The sequence below is a fragment of the Typopeltis vanoorti genome, chromosome 26 (assembly GCF_054136105.1).
Source record: "Typopeltis vanoorti isolate ZY-2024b chromosome 26, IOZ_Tvanoo_1.0, whole genome shotgun sequence".
NCBI classification, from domain to species: Eukaryota; Metazoa; Arthropoda; class Arachnida; order Uropygi; family Thelyphonidae; genus Typopeltis; species Typopeltis vanoorti.
In genome coordinates this window covers 21,979,297-22,000,789 of record NC_143574.1, presented here as the reverse complement: position 1 = coordinate 22,000,789, position 21,493 = coordinate 21,979,297, and the positions used below count along the sequence as shown (strand labels likewise).

Genomic DNA, 21,493 nt, shown 5'->3' with positions numbered 1-21,493 from the left:
TAGAATAGTAGAGGCTGTAAAATTGAAGTTTACTGCTAGCTGTGCTTAGAAATATATTGCCTAAAGAATTAAATGAATGCAGGAAGAATGAACAGCCGTGCATATAAAACCTCAAGTTAAGGAATTATCGTGTATTGCCTTAATTCATAAGTGATCAGTAGTATTTCATGCAAGAACGTTTGTTTATGTGTATAGTGACCGATGATTAATTCAGTTATTGCTTTGAAGATTTATTTTAATGAGTGCCAATTATTGTTAAAAGTGTTTGTGTATAAGTTAATGAAGATAGAAGATTATCGGTAAGATTATTCCAACCTTTAATATTCCTATACAGAGAAGTGCGTGAGTTTCATCCTAGAATTTCCGTATGTTAACAGTAACTATTGTGAAGATTAGCTGAAGTGTAAATTTAAAAGTGTTTGCTTGTAAAGTGGTATTACTGTGATTTTATTGTATTTGGAACTTAAAGAACTGTGAGAAGACTGTATTAGAGATAACAAGTTTACCATTGTCTGAGTTTGTATGACAGTATTATCAGAAAGGCCGAAGTGTTTATAATAACTTAATTAGTGATTTGATCCTAAGTGTAAAATTTATGATTTTAAAATTAAATGTTTGTTTTTGTTTATCTAAAGTTGTATATTGAATCTCTTTTACTGCACCATTCATAAAATATTCGAACCAAAGCGGGTGAGTTAAGTAAGTCAAATATACTCGACCAGTATATATAATAACAACGTATAAAGGAAGGGTAATTGAGAGTTGGTTTATCTTCAATTCTTGAACTAATTCAAATATAAAGTGGCGCAGTCTTTAAATATAAATTTTCTTTATATTTGAATTAGAAATCAACTAGCAACCTTCTATTTTGTCTAAGAACATCGTAGTGACTAACAAGTCGGATCCAAGGTACAGATTAAGAAGTAGGATCCAACACTTGCTTACCAGGCTGGTGCGGGAGGCATGAAGGGAGTAGCAGCACTAGTTCTAATTGTTAACTGGACACATTATGGAACTAAAAGACCAGATAAGTAGATCAAAAATGTGGAAACATTATGATTTGAAAATAACAATTAGGTTGCTACATTATTACATTTAAAAAGATTACATTCAAATAGCAGCATTATCTGAAACAGAAAATATCATGAAAGAAAAAGAAAGTGAAACTGTATAAGCAAGCATAACAGCTTAGAACAGAAAGAAAGCAGAGGTGTGAGAAAAGAGAAAGGAATGCTTGACTAAGCAAGAAGGGAAAAGTAAAGAAAAAATTTTTGAACAGTGATCATATGATAAGTGTAGAGTTTGATAAGAGCATGACAAAGTTGTGCTTCCGGGGTACAGAGATCAGTGATGTTAGTGAGGCTATTAGGATGCAAAAGAATAAAGTGAAAGAGTTAATTCTTTTGATGGAAACGAATGATTTGAAAGAAGACAAGTGTGGTATGATGGATGACATGAACAAGTTACTAAAAGTAGCAAAAGAGAAGAGAGAGAGAGAGCCAGTTAAGACAGTGAGTCTGCTGCCACAGTATGACAGAGATAAGTTGAGAGGAGGGCCATTTTTGTTAATAAGTGAATGAGTAGGTTATGCAGAAGGAATGATGTAGAGTTTGTGGATGTGTGAAGTAAGTTCAGTGGACAAAATGACTTATATAAATCAGATTACACTTGAATAATTTGGTGTTCAGAATCTGAAAAAAGTGCTTTATTGGAGGTGCAAAATCAGGGATGCTAGAGCTACTAAGGTAGAAACAGTTGAGTGAGTGTGCAGATACCAATGAGGAAAGTAAGTGTGAAAATGCACAAAATAAAATGCCTAAGATAGCACTGCTGGTAACATATCAGAATGGGATAGTTAATATAAAGCGTATAGATAGTTGTGGGCCTAGGGGCTATTGCACCTTATGTACACAAATGCCAAGAGCATTTGAAACAAGGGGAAGAAGTTTATTATGACAATGGTTAGTTCTACTTAGTTAAAGATACTGACATTAGTGAGACATGGTTGATAGGAGATAATGTAGTTAGTGGGACAGAATGTGAAGGGTATAGTACCTTCAGGGAGAATAGAGTGAAAAGGATTGGTGTGGGGGTTATTGATAGCTGATGAGCTGAAAGAATAGAAGTTAAGCTGGAGACCAGTGAAAATAGCACATTTTGAGGCCATCTGATGTGAGATAGAGGCCAACAACAACTATTGGTTGGTTACTTCTGTGCACTAAGGGATTAATATTATTGTTACATGGGCAATGCCATGGAGTCTGTGGACTCCTTGAGGGAGACATTAAACGTTATATCAAAGTACTGATGATTGTTTCCACAATATTTGTCTTACTTTGCTTTGAACTTATTCACCAACATCTCACCCACAGACTCCGGCAACCTGTTCCACTCGTTTGCTACTCTACAAGCAAAATATCTAGTCTTCACACCATGTAGCATGGAATGAGGAGTTGAGCAGTAAGAAAATAAATTCTGCTGGGGAACTGATAAAGCAATATATAATAACATCAATGTGTGAATATATTCCAAAGGTCAAAAGGCTAATAAGGTAGGTGTAGAAGAATTAATTAAGCATTAAATCTGGAAGAAGAAGGCACTTTGGAGGCAGTACAATATGAATAATGATAATAATCAGTTACATGAAAAGTATAAAGAACAAGCCAGGAGAGTGACTCACTAAGGACAAAAAAAAGGTGCAGTATGAGCAGAAATTGGAGAATTTTTTAGATATGTGGCAAGTAGAAGGAAGAATGATTATGGTAAAATAATGTTAATGGATTATAATGGTAACTGCTGCAGAAGGCATTGTTGATTCATTCAGTGATCAATTTATAAGGATGTTTCATCCTCATTAGGGTGAAATCATGAGGAACTTATCTGTACAGGACATAGGAAAGAATGGCTTAATTGTGAGTGAACATTAAGTATTTGAGGAAATAAATAACCTTGATGTCAATAAAGCAAATGGATTTGATGACATAACACCATGTGTCTTAAGGGAATGTTCCAGGGAATTGGAATTGGCAGTAGCATTGGTATGCCTGTGTAATAAGTCTAGCAAAGGTTCTAAGGGAATTGAAAGAAGGTAAAATTCACTGCATAAAGGTTGTGATAAGGATGTGGTTACAAATAATAGACGAATCTGTATATCTGGAGTTGTGGTGAAGGTACAGGAGAAATTGGTGAGAAGTAGGAATACAGAAATGGGTTGATAACAGCAGTATTCTCTGTGGTTATCAGCATGGGTTTGTTAAAGGGAGATAATGTTATACTAACTTATGTGCTATAACAAGGTGACAAATGTCTTGAACAAGCAAGATGCATATACAGTGGTATACTTAGAGTTTGTAAATGCTTTTGATAGACTGTTATAAAACAAGCTGTTAAATTAATTGAAACAGATGGGATTGGATAATAGACCTGAGTTGGATCAGTAACTGGCTATCAGATAGGTATCAGAAAGTCGTATATGGGGGGAATGCAGTATTCCCAAAAAAGAAAAGTTATTAGTGGTGTGCCACAGGGTTCAGTTTTGGTACTATCACTGTTGTTCAATTTGTATATTAATGATATTGGAGTGGGTTTAACTGGTGATATTCAGCCGTTTTGCAGACGATGCAAAATTGTAGTGAGCAATAAGCAGATGTTATGGCCTTACAGGAGGATGACTTGAACAGATTGCATGAATGGGCAGGTAAGCAGAATTGTTAGTTCAATGTTGCAAAGTGTAAGGTTTTGAAATTTGGTAAGCAGTGATGGGATGCAAAGGATACACTTGGTGGGGAAACTTTAAAGGAGGTAGAGCAGATGAGTGATCTTCGAGCGATTGTGGTCTAGGACTGAAATTCAGGTTACATTGTACAAGTTGTGAAGACATCACATTGGATAATAGCAATGATGCAGAGGACCCTGACATGCAGAAATAAAGAGGTTATTATGCTATTATATAAGACCTTGATCAAGCCTCATGGATTATTGTGCACGGATTTGGTCACCAGGTGACCTCAAGAATAGGAGGAGAGGGGAATATAATTGAGACATATAATCTAGTCAGAGGTTATCAGGTTGACATGGAAGAGATTTTTCATGGAATTGGAGAGGTGGGTAGAACAAGAGGCTATACCTGGAAACTGTGTAAGGAGGGTGTGAACAGAGGAGTGAGAAGAAGGTTCTTTATATGGAGAGTGGTTGCTGAGTGTGTGTGTTGTGAATATATACACGTTGAATCAGTTTATGGTTAGATGAGCTTTGTGTGTGATAGTGAGTACTCCCATGATGAATCTGACTCTATGGAAGTCAGATGTTAATAACAACAACAACAAGTAATAGATGTGAATATATGAGTGATGGGGTGATGTATGATAAGATTGAAGGAGAGAGTAAAAGTGGTGATTATAGAATAGTAGCAATAAAAATATGAAGAATTGGTCATAATGAGAGAGAGAGATGGTGTGCTTACACAGATTCCTTAACAGGAAAAGCATGAGCTTGAGTGAATGCAGAAACATTCAGTGGTACAGCTGAAAGCTAAAAGAACAAAGAGGTGAGAGAAAAGAGAAAGGAATGCTTGACTAAGCAGGACAGACTGGAAATTGACCTATATTCAGCCCATCCCCAAGAAGGGTGACAAGTCACTGCCATCCAATTACCGTCCTATCTCGCTTACCTCATAATGGAAAAAATGAAGGCTATGGAGAGGTTTGGCGAATCTCAAGTGGCTGCACTAGATATCTCCAAAGCCTTTGACTGGTTCTGACACAAAGGCCTACTAAGCAAACTACCATCATTCGGTCTGACCCAGGGCTTCTGTAGGTGGATCTCCAGTTTTCTGTCTGGATGCACACTCTGTGTGATGGTGGATGGCTCCCTATCCTCTCACCACTCAATTAATGCTGGGGTCCCACAAGGTTCTGTCCTCTCACCAACCCTCTTCCTGCTATATATCAATGACTTACTGCAGTTGACCTCCAACCCAATACACAGTTTTGCAGACGACAGCACACTACACTCTTCTCTTGCATTTGATAAGCCTTACCCTACACAACTCACCTCAACCTACAGAACATCAGCCACTGCAACCCTCAACTCCGATCTTCAAGCCATCCTCCAATGAGGTTCAGATAACCTCATAAATTTCAATGCCAATAAAACCCAGTTCTATACTATTTCCCATAAAAAAAAAAAAAAAAAAAAAAAAAGAACCATTTTTTCCCAATATCCTTTTTAATGATACCCAAATCTCCAGACAGTTTGAGATATCACTCCTTGGAATCACCCTCACATCAAACCTCTCTTGGCATAAACATATCTCAAACATTGCATCCTCAGTCTCAAAAAAACTAGGATTTCTCTTTCGCTCAAGACATTTCTTCACCCCCAAACAGTTATTAACATTATACAAGTCACAAATCTGCCCAACTATTGAATACTGCTCTCACATATGGGGTGGGGCCCAAAAAGCTCTCTCAAAATGTTCGACTCAATACAGAGGAGAGCAATTAGACTTATCAATGATCCATCCCTTACCAATTCCCTCCCTCTTTCACACAGACATATGGTCTCTGCAATATGTATATTTTACAAATATTTCCATGGGAAATGCTCATCGGAAATATCATCAATAATTCCTCCTCTCAGTACTAAACTCATTGGAACACGTACAGCTGCTGCACAACATCCCTTCACAGCTCACCTAGAAACAAACAGAACAAGTTTCTTTCCTCCTCCTTCATCCCTGCAACTGCTGCACTGTGGAGCAGTCTCTCACCTGCTGTGTTTCCCAAGGAATACAATTTAAAGTCATTCAAATCAAATGTGAACAAATTCCTCCTTTCCCAACCCACCACCTATACACGGTACTAATGTACTATAGGTTGACCAACCAACCTCCTGTGTATGGACTCAACATAAAAAAAAAAAAAAAAGCAGGGAAGGAAAATATGAAGATAATTTTGTATGCCAATGCCATGATGAGTGCTTGATTGACAAAAGCATTACAAAATCGTGCTTCCCAAGCTTGCAAAGATTAAGAATATTAACAAGGCTATTAGAATACAGAAGGGCAATGTAAAAGAGTTGATTATTTTGGAAGGAACATATGATTTGAAGGTAGACAAGTGTGGTGTAAAGGAGGATTTGAAACAGTAATCGAAAGAGAAGAGGGAGAGCATTAAGATAGTGAATATATTACCACAGTATGATTGGGGGTAAGTGGAGAAGAAGAAGAGCTTCAAGGTGGATGGTTTGCACTCCCAATTGAAGACTGCATGATCACTCCTGTATTGGAGGCAACTAGGCCTTTGGTTATAGATGGATCCAATCCTGTGACTAGATCCGATATCCTCATACCCAAGTCCCCTCCAACTTCAAACTAAATCTGAATGGGAGAATATTATGAATTCATGTTAAAATTTAAGCACATTTCAAATCCAGTTGAAGCACAAAACTGCATTTTGTTGGTGGGGAGAGGATAAGATCTTTAAATTATATATCCAATTAGCTGTGGTTTAATTAATAGTTATTTAGTGTATTCTGTTGTTTTCTTTCTGGGAATAATTTTTTATTATTCCCAGATGGAAATTTTTTTATTTCTGGAGTGTTTTTAATAATTACTTTATTTAAAGCTTTTATTTGAATTTGTATAAAAAATGTTTCCCTTAATAAATATGTATTTTTTTTTTATGCAGGTATCATTTCACTAGTTATACTGATTATACTTTTGTTAGTACTTATATTTCTTCGAACACGTATCCGTATAGCAATTGCTCTAATCGCAGAGGCAAGCAGGTATGATGGATTTTAAATTTTGTACCATTTGAATTTTTATTTTATAATTCAAACTTTGATATTTGTGAAAAGAAAACTTTGTGTATTGTTTTATCTACAGATTCACATAAATTTTAATTTTTTTTTTGTTTCTGTTTCCTTTTGTTCACTGCACAACTATTTTTAATTCTTTTAAATGTTCTTAGTGAAATATTATTACTCTAATAAACAAAAACTTCATGTGTATAATATGCTCTTAAACTTGTAATTCTTCTGTACTACTGTACTTAGTGGAAAAAAAGTAATAAAAGTTTCATAGATAATCAATATAGCTGTAGTGCAATTGGAAGAACATTGCACACTTCGATTGGAGAAGACCTGGGTTCAATTCTTGTCGTGATGAGGGGAAATTCTCATATGAGCTTTTTTTCAGTTGAAGGTGAGTTAGCCGACCTCATACGGTGGTAGCAGGTTTTTTTCTCCTGGAAACTCGGGGTTTTCATCCCACGTACAGACCAATCGGTCTTCAGAACACACGAAATTTACCAACAAAAAACACTATCTTTGGTGATGAGTAATAGATGGCATTGATGATAGTAGTGTCATAGTTGGAGAATTAAACAGTAGTGGAGAGAGAGAGAATGAGATGTATTTAGCGAAATAGAGTACTGTGCCCTCCCACAATGAGTCCTTGGACTCCCTGGAGGTGTCACGTAATAATAATAATAATAATAATCGTAATCAAAATATCCTGTACTTAGAGTGAAAAAGGAAAAACTTCACAGATCTTCTCTACTACTTATTATAAAAAATAAACAGTACAGAAGTACAAAACTGTGAAATATTATTATAATATATTAGTTTAATATCATGTTTCTTTTCTAAAATTAATATAAATTGCTTTACATATGTTGCATCTTATAATATAGAACTAAAAACAACTAACAGTATTGGATGCAACTCATACCATGCAGAATTAATAGCCATTAACACAGCACTGCAATATTTGGACAAACAAAACCCAAAGGAGTTTATATTTTTCACAGATTCCTTAGCTGCCCTTCAAGTTATTAAGAACTGCTACACTAGCCATCAAGAAATACTTAGAGACATAGCAAAAAACATAAACAAACTACATAAGGATTCCAAAATAATCTTCCAGTGGATCCCATCCCATGTGGAATTAAAGGGAAATGAAACTGCAGATGAAGTATCAAAAATGGCTGCAACATCAAGTGATACCACAGATTTCGATCTTTTTAAAACCACCCAAAAAGAAAAGATAAAAAGAACAATTCTTTTGGACATGACTCACCACTGGTACTCAGCAGAAAATCCAGGAGCTACCATCAACTCCAAGTTTAATCGCAGTGTCACTACCATGATCTCTTGCCTCAAGACCGGCCACACAAGACCAATCAAGTTTAGCAATGGCATAAAGGTCTTCCCCACCTGCAAAATCTGTAACATCGAGGAAGCATCGCCAATGCATTTGCTAAACTGTATGAATATTTCCAAATGTGAACTCTATAACAACCCAGAAAAGGTGCTGTATAAAATACATGAACTTGACCTCTATGATCTGGTGTAATAATACCATGGAATAATAATAATAAAAAATAATAAAATAAAATAAAAAAAAAAAAAAACTTTTTGATCGTTTACATCAGGGATGGCCAATCTATAGTGCATGCACCAAAAGTGGTTCATTGGATGATTAGAAGTGGCTTATTGGACCCCAGTGATAATAATAAATAAAGTAAATCTATTTCTGCAAAAAGTATCAACCAAAAACCAATTTGTAGAAAAAAAAGTTAGTAATTATTTTGGTAATTTTATTGTTTTGTGCGCATCTTTTGCACATTCGCTTGTTTGATCCTGAGGCACCAAACATTAGCAATAGCAGTGCATCACAGGTTTTTTTGTCAGTCAGTCAGTTTACAATCGATACTCTTGTGCTGCAGAGTTGTGCTTTGTTCATCCTTTGTGAACATTTGAAGTTTTGTACTTTTTTGAAAATTAAGCCTTGTTTTTACATTCAGTTACCATCACATTGCAAAAGAAAAACAGAAGGTAATAGTAAGTGTGAATTCAGTGAACAATGGGAAAATGAGGTCTTATTTATAGCCAATCCATAGTGCATTGTTTGTGAAAACACTTTCTCACATAATAAAAGACATGACCTGAGCAACTGAAAGACCTTGTCCATGTTTGTACTTTCTTTAGCTTTGGACGAATCTGCTGGCATGTGATATAGCCCACTTAAGCATTTTTATAAGAGGAATTGATAATCTTAACATTTTTGAAGAACTTATCTGTCTTGAATCACTTCATGGAAAAACAAGATGATCAGACATATTTGAGAAAGTAAAATCATGACTAGAAAATCTACAAGTAGATTCTAGTAAATAAAGTAAATTTATTATGTCTACATTAAATATGTCTATATTAACATATTTTTACAGGGAATTTTTAAGGGTACAAGAGTTGTATCTTATATCTAAACTCGTACGTGAAAAAATTGGCATGTGGCATGTAAAAGGTTGGGCACCTGTGGTGTACATAGATAATAAATAGGGCAACCTTAAAGGCATGTTTTCTGATGGTTATAGAAAAATTTTTTCATTTTGTTACAAAGTGAATCTCTTGCCAAGATATTATTTTCTTATTTAATCCTTGACTCAAGTGTAAGCAAAAAAAAAGTTTGTGTATGAAGTATTTTCACAACTAGACTGTTTGTATATAGAGGATAATTCAGTTGCTTTAGTATCTCATGGTGCAAAGCACACTTCCTTTGAACATGCATTATGCTACTTGTGACCTCAATACTTTTCCAATAAAGGTCAAAACTGGTCCTGGGTAGAAACCCTCTCTTAATGCTTAACATTATGCTTATCCAAAAGGAAATGTGCTTTGCATATGGGATACTTAGGCAATTGATACGAAGTCATTAGCCTCTATAAATAAGTAGCCTAGTCGTGAAGATACTTCAACTGCGTAAACTTTATTTGCTTACACTTGGGTAAAGGATAGCAAGAGTATAATTTCTTGGTGAGTATAATTTATTTTGTAACCAGGTGAAAAAACTTTCTGTTACCATCTCTGATCTAGAGTAATTAGTTATTTAATAATAAGGTGATGCATTTTTTACTGCTTGTATATGGGAAATATCTATAGTGAGATGGCAGAAGTTGATATGTGCATTTTTTTTTCTTTCTGATTTTGTAGAAGAGCATTATAAATGTTAAGGCTTATAAAAAATCAAGTTTTGTTCAGATAAAGATGTTTTATTTGAAAATTATTAATTAGAACAGGCTTTTTTTCTTTGTCTTGGTTTCATTTTATAAAAGTAATTATTATTATTACGTGACACCTCCAAGGAGTCCAAAGACTCATCGAGAGGAGGGCAACTACTCTACAACTCTCCATTTCCACCATTCAATCCACCAACTACAGTGAACTGCATCATCTACACCAGTGCTATCTACTGCTCACCATCACCACCAGTATTTTCACAGACAATCACAAACATCCATGTCCACGGCAGGATTCTAACTCACAGCCTTTTGGCTGGAAAGTAGATACACTAACAACTCAGCCAATCAGACAGTAATAAAAACAGAAACTTTCCAAATTTTCTCACTTAACATGTTTTGTCTACTTCTATCATAAATTAATTTTCTCAGTTTACATAGATTGTCAGAACTAGTTATGCAGAATAACAAGTGTAAAAAAAGGAAAAAAAAATAATATATCATAAATTGAATACTACAATCTCATCTGCATGCTATATAATGAAAAAACAGGAAAACAAAGTTAATAGAAAGGGGGATGGTAAATCCCTTTTATGTTTTAATAGGCGAGTACGAAACTCGAATCGAAATCCATAGAATTTCATGCCAAAAAAACTATCGGCAGGCCCAAGTGTAAAAGATCACTTGGGTAGTACCACACCAGGGCAACTTCATGCAAAGGTGGAGCAAGATCCCTCACTAACTTTAATATTCTCCACTTGCACACTTGAGAGATTGATGGCCATTTCAGGGCACTCTTTGGTGTTAGCTGATGTACACCGGCATTCATCATCTTTTCATTTTTCTTCTGATCATTTCTAAGTTCTAATCATTTTTCTGTAGGCGGAGGTTCAAAATGTCTTCTTTCAACTTCCCTATTTCCGTGTTCTTCCGCATATTTTACAACCTGCAATTTGTAACTTGAAGTATACGAATGTCGCCTGTTTTTTTCCATCACTAAAATCTACGGGGAAATATCAAACTGAACACAAAATATCTCAACACGTCAAATCCATACTGATAAACATCGGTAACTGATTACTCGGATAAGATATTATGAAACTTGAATAGAGACTCCCCGTTCTTAGCCAATGATGCGCTAGAAGTCACATGAAGGTCACACATCAATTTGATTGCACCAACCGCCTACAAAGAGCTTGGAACATAAAAGGGAGTGCGTATGACTTTGAAAAGAGGAAACAATCTTTACCTTCATTATATAAGATGCACCCCATTTTTAAGGTAAAAAAGTGCGTCTTATACACTGGAAAATACGGTAATATGTCACAAATGTCTTTACTCATATGCATCAGTAAAGAAATCCTTGTGGGGAAGCCTTCCTTGCACTTCATACACATCCACATTTTTAATTTTTGCACCACAATATAACAAAGAAAACACCCTTCTCAACAACACACAACAGAAATAATGTCTCTTCAATCATCTGAAAAATAAAACATTACAAAATGTATGCAATATACAAGGGTTACCAACTTTTAATTTTAAAAATTCCCATGTGATAAAGCTTAATAAATTGGTTTTTCTCATTCATTCACAGTATGAAAATATTAGTCTCCCAAGTGACAAAAATAGACATGTCAGCATATCTATCATCTTCCAGTTTAATACAATGTAACAACACTTCAAGTTGGCAAAATTGAGTATTGACATATCATGTTCTGCCATCTTCATAATTAAAACAACACATTAACATATCAGATACTGACACCACTTCTACCTCCATGAATCCTGGGTGCTGACATGCCAGATTTTGCCATCTTGTACATTTTCTTGAGAGGAACTACAGAACACTCAGTTAAAAAAAAGAAAAAAAAAACCAAAAAAAAAAAAACCATATCAACTTCTGTCATCTGTCTGCAGATATGACTTCTGCATTAATTCAACCTCGGTATCTTCCTGGGTCTGATTCCCACTGATGACACCTTGGAATTTCAACAAGATGAGTATTTAGTTTTTATCCTTTTGTTCTTTATTTTGATATTTTAATTTTATTTTGCTGGTGGTGGCTATCTCCTTCTTCCCTCTTACTATTACAGGATTATTTTAACTAAGCATTAATAAGATTGCTGGTAGTGCACTTAATATGTACACTACAGGATTTCTTTCTGCCACATCACAGCCATTATTTTATAGTAGCTCGGCTATAGCATTTGCTGACGTTGTAGAATTGTTTCTATATCACAAGATTAGATTACTTTCAATCTTATGATTGAATTTTTTTTCTTATAATTAAAAGAATTTTTAGCTGTTGTTTTTTTTTTTTCTGAGATAATGATATCAATTCTCCGAGGGTGCTAACTCTAGTAATTGAAATTCCAGGTGTGAAGATGTGAGACAAGTGAGTAAGATTTTAAAAGAGAGAGAGAGTGGCTAGTAAGATTTACTCCTTCACGCCATCTGTTGGAGGTTAATATTTAGTAGTAGTTCAAGATTAACGTGGAAACCAGGAATAAACTATTGCAAGGTTTTACATTCCAATGTAGCCCAATAATTCCTGTAATGGTTGGAATCCAGGTTAGAACAGTTAAAAATGAGAGATTTTCAATGGAATGTTTAAAAAGCAGTAATGAAATCTTTATCCAGACATTCTCAAAATGGAGAAATGTTTATATAAGGATCTATGTAGCAGCTCAAGCTGCTACATATGCTTCTACATACATGAACTTTATATAAACATGGATGTTTATGTAAAGAAAGTGTTGAAGCCTTATGTCACAGACCCAGATTGAACCATAATGACTGTTTCACTATCCCAAAAGTCTGGGAAATTATTATCCTCAATTGTATAAAATAAATTTATCAGAAATACTTTAATTTAATGTTTAATTACAGCCAATTTTTTTTTTAAGTCCTTAGGTCCTCAAACATGCTACTGTATGCATAGAGGGATTCCAATGTAAGCATGTGCACTAACTGTTCCTTTGAATGTAATTCTTAGTATTGTAATGAACTGTACTGATGATGGCTTAAGATACTTAAGATGAAATATCTACATTATTAAAAAAAAAAAAAATTATTGTGGTATACGTGTGAATTTTTAGTTATGAATACTTCATAGGTTTCAAGTAAGTTCAAAGAGAGGTTCTATAGATGTGTGAATAATTTGTCTCTGTGATGCACCCATTGACTCTATGGAGGCACCCTTGCAATAATAATAGCAAAATTAATTCTTGAAATAGTATATTGTTGTATCTATATATGCTCAGTATTTCATTGAAAAGTTTTCAAGAGATGGGTGATAGAAAGAAGTAGGTAAGAGAAAGTGGAGTTGGTGAATCATTTAATGTTTGTTTATTATTGTTTGATTTTCATTTTCAGGGCTGTTGGATATATCATGGAATCGCTTTTCTTTCCTTTGATTCCCTATTTGCTTCAATTAGGAGTATTTGCATTTTGGGCTTTTGTTGCAGTGTATCCTTTTTTTGATATATATAAAATGATCAGGTAATGAACAATTAATTGTTCATTACCTGATGATGATTTCTTCAAAACATCCAGCACACCTATCATACTTGTAGCTTATAGATTATTACCGGTTTGCTACTTTTTTCATTTTATTTCCATAATTTTTAAGTCAATGTCTTTTATCATTTTCATTTCTTTGCATCTTCATTTCTGCCACCATTTCATCTTATTCATTGGTCCTATATTTTTATATTATTTCAGATTTAATAGTGTGTTTTTTGGCATCATTATTAAATTTCATACCAAACATAATATCATAATTTTCATCTTCCAGATATGTTTAAAACTTCTCCTAATATATAATGCTGGTACACCAACGATTTTCCAGCAATGGATGAACCCACCTCCTAAAGTCTGGGCAAAATTACGATAGTGCACTTGAAATTCCTATAACAATTACAGTTAACCCTAGCTAGGGTTTTTAATCAAGGGCTAGTTCATAGTGGTGGTATCAAGTGTAAACACCAGTCTCCATATTCACTTGTACGCTGTCATTTATTATTACTACACCCTCCATGGAGTCAGCAGACTCATCGTGGGAGGTTCATTCAACTGACAACATATTTATCGTACTGAATCTTAAAATCCTTAACATTATCTGCATTAACACCATATTCCAATAATGCTTTCCATTCACTTGCAGTTCTCTATGTAAAAAATTTACTCCTCACACTCTTATATAACTTCCACTTATATAATTTCCACATCACAGTGAAAACAAGATGATCAAATCTAAGCACCAGATCTCCTCTCATACTTCACCTTTTCCTTCTTAACTATGCCCTTCACCTTTCTAGCCTGCATTTTATACTCTTCATGGATCTGATTGCCACCAACTGTTCCTTCATAACCTTTTCTTTTACAGCACAGCTTGTTTGATTTCACTGTTCATCCATTTCACTCCTACTCTATTTACTTGCCTTTACTAACTCATTCATGCTCACTATTACTACTATGACTACTACTAATTCTGATGTCTGCTCTTTCTTTCTTTGCAAAGCATTAGTTATTTGCTTCAATGTTCCACCAGGAAAGCATGTTTTGTGTAATTTATTAGTCATTATAATGATCGAGTCCCCGTACAATGATATATGATTATCCTTTGACTCTTTTGCAATCTTCCTCCTTCTCATCTTCACATCTACCAGTCTCTTCTTTAGATGTTTAATCTCATCTTTCAGATGCTTCATTTCAATTTTCATCTTTACCAACAATTTTCTAAGCTTTTCTAATATGGTCCCAATGCTAACTCCCATTTTGAAATTCTCTAACCTATCAGTACACTTTTCACATTTATGCTTTCCTCTTTTTGTTCACTCTAATAGTCCACAAATCTTTCAGATTTTTTTGGTGCCTATATGAAGCAGTTCTCACAATGCATCCACTTCAAAAAATGCAGGACAGAACTCAATCTTCATGCCAAACATGTGCATTTCTTTACAGATACCATTTTCAGAAAGGAATAAACAAGCAGCAAAACACAAATAAATAAACAAAATTCCAACAACAAACATCACTGAAGGATACTTGTATCCAGCACGAAAAAAATGAAGCACAATTGAACGATAAAAAGCCACATTATATGCTATTTAAAAGCACTTTTCTTAGCAAAGTTAAAAAACACTGCTACATTCGCTCACAACACTATCGACACAAGTTCATTATACTAATGAATTTTATTTAATCACTTAATTCACATTGAATATTTAAGTTTTCTAGCAGTTCTAGTAGTGTTTTAGAGGGACAGGAGAGTATAATTAGCTGGTCTGAAGTGCACTGATGAATTATTATGTAACCTTCTTTGTTTCATTAAAACGACTAATCTGGCAACCCTCTGAAACCAAGGGCACCAGAAAATTAGTGGTATACATGTATTCATTTTCATGACTACCTTTCTTGATAATATATACTTATTAACCTGTTTAAATTGTAGCCTACCATTTTCATGTAAAAAGCAGGAGCTACATTAAAGTTAAACAAGCTTTGCTATGTGTACGTTTTAATATATAATTACAGAAGAACATGAAACATTTTTTAGAACTCTATACCATTATACACACACACCACATGCTTTTTGTACCTAAAATTTATTTGAAAATTAGGATGCATCCTATAAGCTGAATGCATCTTATTCACCAATGTGTTTTTTATGTATGTGCAGTTATGATGTGTCATTACTTGTCGGAAATGCGTGATCAGTTTGAATAGTTGCACGGTTGTTAATGGTCATGCATTTAAACTAGTAATCAATACATTATTATATTTGATTTTTTTAATATAACCCATGGATTCTACAAAGCACAGACATAGCTATATAATTGCATTTATGTGTAGCGCGATTGAGTATGCAAAAAAGAATGGCAATAGGGCAGCCGAGCAGCACTTTGGCCTCCTCCTATAGAAAAAAATGGTATGAAGTTGGAGGAAACAAGAGCAGCAATTAATAGAAGTAAATTCTAAAAAACACAATCTCTGCAGAAAACCGCAAACTGGCCAAAAATTGAAAATGGATTATAAACTTGCATAATGGATCACGGACGATCGGGTTGCTGCATATCTGCAAAAATGATATTCAACGAGCAAAATTATTGGCAACAGAAAGAAATCATTATCATTGATTTTACAGGGTTGCCATCATAGGGCTTTAGATTTATGAAAAGAAATGATTTATGCATGCTTGCAAAAATGAAAATATGGAAAATACATGTATTAAAATTTAAAATAAAATAAAAAAATTTATAATTACATGAAAATTTTTGATGCATAATTTGTGCTTCTTACACTGCAAATAATATTTTATTTCCAAAAATTTGACATAAAATGTGATGTGATGTCGTGAAATGAGATGTGATGCGTCCAATACAACAGTGTGTCTTATAAGGCAAAAAATATGGTGTGTGTGTGTGTGTGTGTTTTAATTATTATTTACTTTCAAATTTGGTGCTGAAATTTAATTATATTCATGTATATTTTAAAATCTTCAAAGCCAGTTTCTTAATAAAATGGTTTATAAAGTCCTGTAAAATAAAGGATTCTAAAAATACCAGATTACAGTATTACAGTGCGATGAATTTGCTTTCTTTCTTAAGCAAATGTTAAGAGTTTTTAAACATAATAGCTTAAGATTAAGTTACTGATATAGAAATATAACTAATAAGTCATTAAGTAAATGCATACCTTGTTTGAGTTTATCATATTTTTCAGAGAAAGGAAAAAGTTAGGTAGCTGGATAGAGAAAATTTAGTGGGACAAGAAGAATATTAGGAAAGCATTTTAGTTATTGTTACTTCATTCTTCTACCAGGAGCCAGTAAGTAGCCCATCTAAGGATGCTATAAATTATCAGTTCATCCTTCTCTACCAGAAGTAGACTATATATATTTCTGAGGGAGAAAGCGGAATATCTAGAGGAAAATGAAAATGAACTACTTACCCACAGTGAAATAAAGCACAATAATCCATACTGTTGGAAAACAACTTAGTTGTGTTGGTGAGTGTTTCACCATTATGGTCCTATAAAACTGCTACACAACACGAGATTTTCTCTTTCTCTTTGACTTGTGTTTATTTATTGTTAGATTACTCCCATTCTTCTTTTCCTTTAATCTGTTATTTCCTTTATTTATTTCTCTACTTCATTTTTCAGATTTTTTTTTTTTTTTTTGTACTAAAACAACCTCCAACTGTTTAAAAATGTTAATTGTCAGATTAACTAATCTCTTAATGAACACAATATTAAATGCCAGTAATCAGCAAGAACAACTATTAAACACTAATAATACTAATACTGCTGTGTTTATATTATCTTTACCTTTATGATAATAATAACTGTCTTCAAATATAAAAGCAGTCATATATATTTTTTGACTTAACCTTGCAAGACAGGCAATATCAAAATAAGGACAATGTTCAGAATGGAGAATTTGAGTCATTAGAGAAAAAAGCTGATATCAAGAAAGAAAGAAAAAACAATTCTTGTTAGAAATCTAAACAGAAGAGTAGGAAATTATACTGGACATTTAGAAATGCCCTTAGTTACTTAGTTTTTGAGAAAAGAGCAGAGATAATAATAGTGAGCACACACTGGATTTCTGTTCAGGACTTGGTCTAGTTATTACCAGCACCATACATATAGCTGTGCATAAATTCACATGGAGAGAACATGCAAATTTGATAGTCATATCCTTACATGCACTGATTTTCAGTATACAACAGTATTCAAGGAGGGGAGGATTTGAAGGAAGTGAACACCATTTTGTCTTGAGCAAGTTAAAAATGAACTCCATATTAAAGAGAAAAATAATTACGAACACTTTTAACCGGCCCACCCTACTGGCCATTATGGATCAAATACCATTCCTCATATGCTTCATATCCATCATATATTTCAATGTAATATCAATGGTATTACAATTTTAATATGCATTTTGCATCCATGATAACCTTGATGTCAATAGAAATAGATGTCTTGGCTGGTAGCATGGTTAAAACAACTAAAGTTGAGCAGCTTTCAGAAGTGAACTATATTCTCAAATACAGTCTATCCTCGATTTACAACATGTGCAACTTATGACAGCCATTTCATTAACACTTTCATTTCTTCATCTCATGGACCATAGTGTTATTGCTGCTATGAAGTCATATAAGATATATTGTTTCTAGCTATTGCTGCTATTGAGGAGTGATAAGAACCCTTAAAGACTTGGGGAAGGAATATAATATCTTGCATTGTGCAATGAATGTAAATGCAGCATGGAGCGATTTTATAAAGACTGTGCCATACAGAAGATTGATGACAAGATAGTAGTGCTGCTAGCTGAAGAGTTTGAGATTTAAAATGAAGCTGTAGAGCAATTGGTGGAAATTAAGGAAGAGCCCTCAGATGAAGTCCTAAATCTAGAAGCACAAAAAGTTGCTTCAGGTCTATGAGGACTTGGTGACAAAATCTAAGGGGTGGGGAGATTCAACCAACGAAGCACGTGGTCTGAAGTAATCAAAAAAGAAGAAATTATATAAGAAAAAAAGTCCTGTCATGCAGGTAAACAAGGGTACTTATAGAATGCAGACAAAAATATATAGCTAAGCTATGAATAAAAAAAGCTAAACAAAAACCATGGGAAGATTATAAGAGCTGAAGATTCCAGACATCTGAGATATTCTAGATGTCTGGAATAATTACCATATATATTCATATTTGGTAACGTATTATATTTAATAAATATTTAATGTATTTATATTACTCTGTATTAGGTTTCATTTGCAGCACATAATTGTAGTCTGAGGATGTTGAAACTTTAGAAATGGGGGGAAATAATGCTGTAAAAGGAATCAAAGACTGTGTCATGCAGTCTAATAAAAAAAAGCATGCAGGTAACTTATGTCTGTACACAAATGCTAGGAGTATCAGAAACAAAGGGATAAAGTTTGTTGCCTTGGTCAATACGTTGGGACCTCATATTATAGGCATTAGTGAGACCTGGCTATCAGAAGCAGATATGCTAACTAGTATCAAGTGTAAAAGGTAAAGTATTTTTAGAAAGGATAGACAAGATAGAAGAGGAAGGGATGTGCTGCTAATGATATTAGATGACTTGAATCCAGTTGGTGTGATCAGATATCCAATGTCCGTATTTATAGAGTACAGGAGGGAGGCCTCGATGCCAGGCACAATCGAATGCCTTTGAAATATCGAGAACAACAACATGGTTTTCTTCAAATCTCATCCATCCATGTGTCCAAAGATGGTTGAAATTGTCAAGAAGGTCAGCTATTTGCCAATGTTTGCTTTGTACTTGTCTTACCATACTCTCAACATAGCTTTCATAGAATTCCAACCTTTGTTACTTCCCTTAATTCTTCTTAATATCAAAAACTATATTTTACTAAGAGTTGAAAAGTGGTTATGCTCAGAATTAATTGCAATTGTTAGAAATTCAATGATTTGTGCTCATTTTTTTTTTCATCTTTTTATTAGCCTCTTTTAAAAGTATAGATTTATCAATATATTTACTAGTATTAATATCTATGGATATCAGTTTATTCATGAAATGCTTTGTGTTGTGTGTTTTAACACACACCCACACACAGTTTGCTTAACTCCATTTTAGATATATTGCTTCATCTGGTAAACCTGCATTTAGAATTGTGGAAAGCAATAATACAGATATCAGAAATGGATCCAAATGCAGTCCTGTAAGTAATATTATTATTGTTATTATCTGAGATCTCCAGGGAGTCAAGGGCTCATCATGGAAGCTATAAATCACCCAAACTAACTGTCATGCCTTCTTTTAAATTCATTTACACTATGTGCACTTACTACCCCTAAAGGTAAATTATTCCACTCACTGCTCTGTGAGAGAACAATCTAGCTCTTATCCCTTTCTTGACTGTGAACAAACTTAACTTCCATGGATGTCCCAATATTCTCTCCCCACCTTCCATATAACAAAAATTTCATCAGACGAAATCCTATAACACCCATTCAAAAGTTTGTGCACTTTAACATATCACTCCTCTTTCTCCTGTTAACCAGAGTCTGTAATCTACATACTCACAGTATGTCCTCACAATCTAAATCCCATAATCCAGATATAATCTTTGTAACTCTTCTTTGTGCCCTTTCCACATCTTCTTTATCCCCTTGGAACCCAGGAGACTAAATCTGTACAGGTCTGTAGTTAGACACACCAGTTTTTTTGCACCACCCTTGTACAATGGAAATATCATACATTCCTTTCATTCTTGTGGTATCATTTCTGAGCTGGGTTATATGCTCTGAACATTCCTTTAGCAAACATAATGATATTCCATCTGTCCCCATTGACAACTTCTTATTCAAGTTATACAACAGCTCTTCAACCTCATTTTCATGCACTTCTGAACATTTCTCTAGCAAACATACTGATATTCCATCTGTTCCTGTTGACAACTTTTTATCCAGGTTATACAACAGCTCTTCAACCCCATTTTCATGCACTTCTAACTCTTCATCCAATGGCAGTAGCACTATGCACCATGTTACATACACCTGGTTGATATATCTTAGCAAAGCGAATACTCATTAATTGAACAATCTGATTAGCTTCTGACACTAGAGTACCATCTGCATTCAGTAAAGTTATTCTTCCACATTCATTCTTTCTTTTGCTTGCAGCATAATGATAAATTCTTTTGGATTGCTTTTAGTCTGCATAGCCAGTTTCTTTTCATGCTCCAATTTAACTTACCACTCAATAATCATTACTTTTCTGGCATGAGCTTTATATATTTCATAACTCGTATCACTTTTATTCTCATGATATTCTTTTCTCATCATCTATTTATTCTTTGAAGACTAGGGATACATTCAGATACCACCTCATTTAAGAGCACTTTTTCAAAGATTCCCATGCATTGCTGACATTTTTCCCATTCAGTAACTGATACCATGGGATCAAAGATAGTATTCTCCTAAGTTGATCATAATTTCCAGCTTTGTAGTTTAGCATGTAACCTGTTCTAATGGGAACATCAATATAATTAGAGGCTTCCCAAGAAAGCATGATCACTGTGACGAACTGCTGGTAAAATAACCATATTCTTAACAGAGAGATCCCTTCTGATGCTATAAATAAATCCAACACTCTTTGATCTCAAGTTTCTTCTTTCACATGCTGCTTAAGAAAGTTGTCTCGCAACAATTCCTCTTCATTCTTATCATGAGATTTCCCTCCTACCCATTCAATGTTTGAAAATTAAAGTTATCCATGACAATCATTATTTAGTACTCATAAGGCTAAATTGGTGATGCATTTCTTTGTCGTCTGCAACTGAACCTTCAGGCCAGTAGCAACACCCACCATGTATTTCATTCTGTTAGCCTCCACTTCACACCAGATAGCCTCAAACTCGCTGCTACAATGAACATTTTTACCATCATTGTTTTCTTGCATTCTACTCTAACTG

At 34.2% G+C, this 21,493-nt stretch overlaps 1 protein-coding gene across 3 annotated transcripts in view; it reads left to right on the top strand.

The window, feature by feature from the left end:
• The window catches only part of Ctl2 (Choline transporter-like 2), a 278,235-nt gene that overhangs the window by 164,869 nt on the left and 91,873 nt on the right, over positions 1–21,493 (top strand). For all 3 annotated transcript variants that reach the window (XM_090414973.1, XM_090414971.1, XM_090414972.1), the window contains 3 exons: positions 6,690–6,789; positions 13,401–13,493; positions 19,654–19,738. In XM_090414973.1, coding sequence (XP_090271099.1) covers positions 6,690–6,789; positions 13,401–13,493; positions 19,654–19,738 — 278 coding nt within the window. The remainder of the gene's footprint in view (positions 1–6,689; positions 6,790–13,400; positions 13,494–19,653; positions 19,739–21,493) is intronic.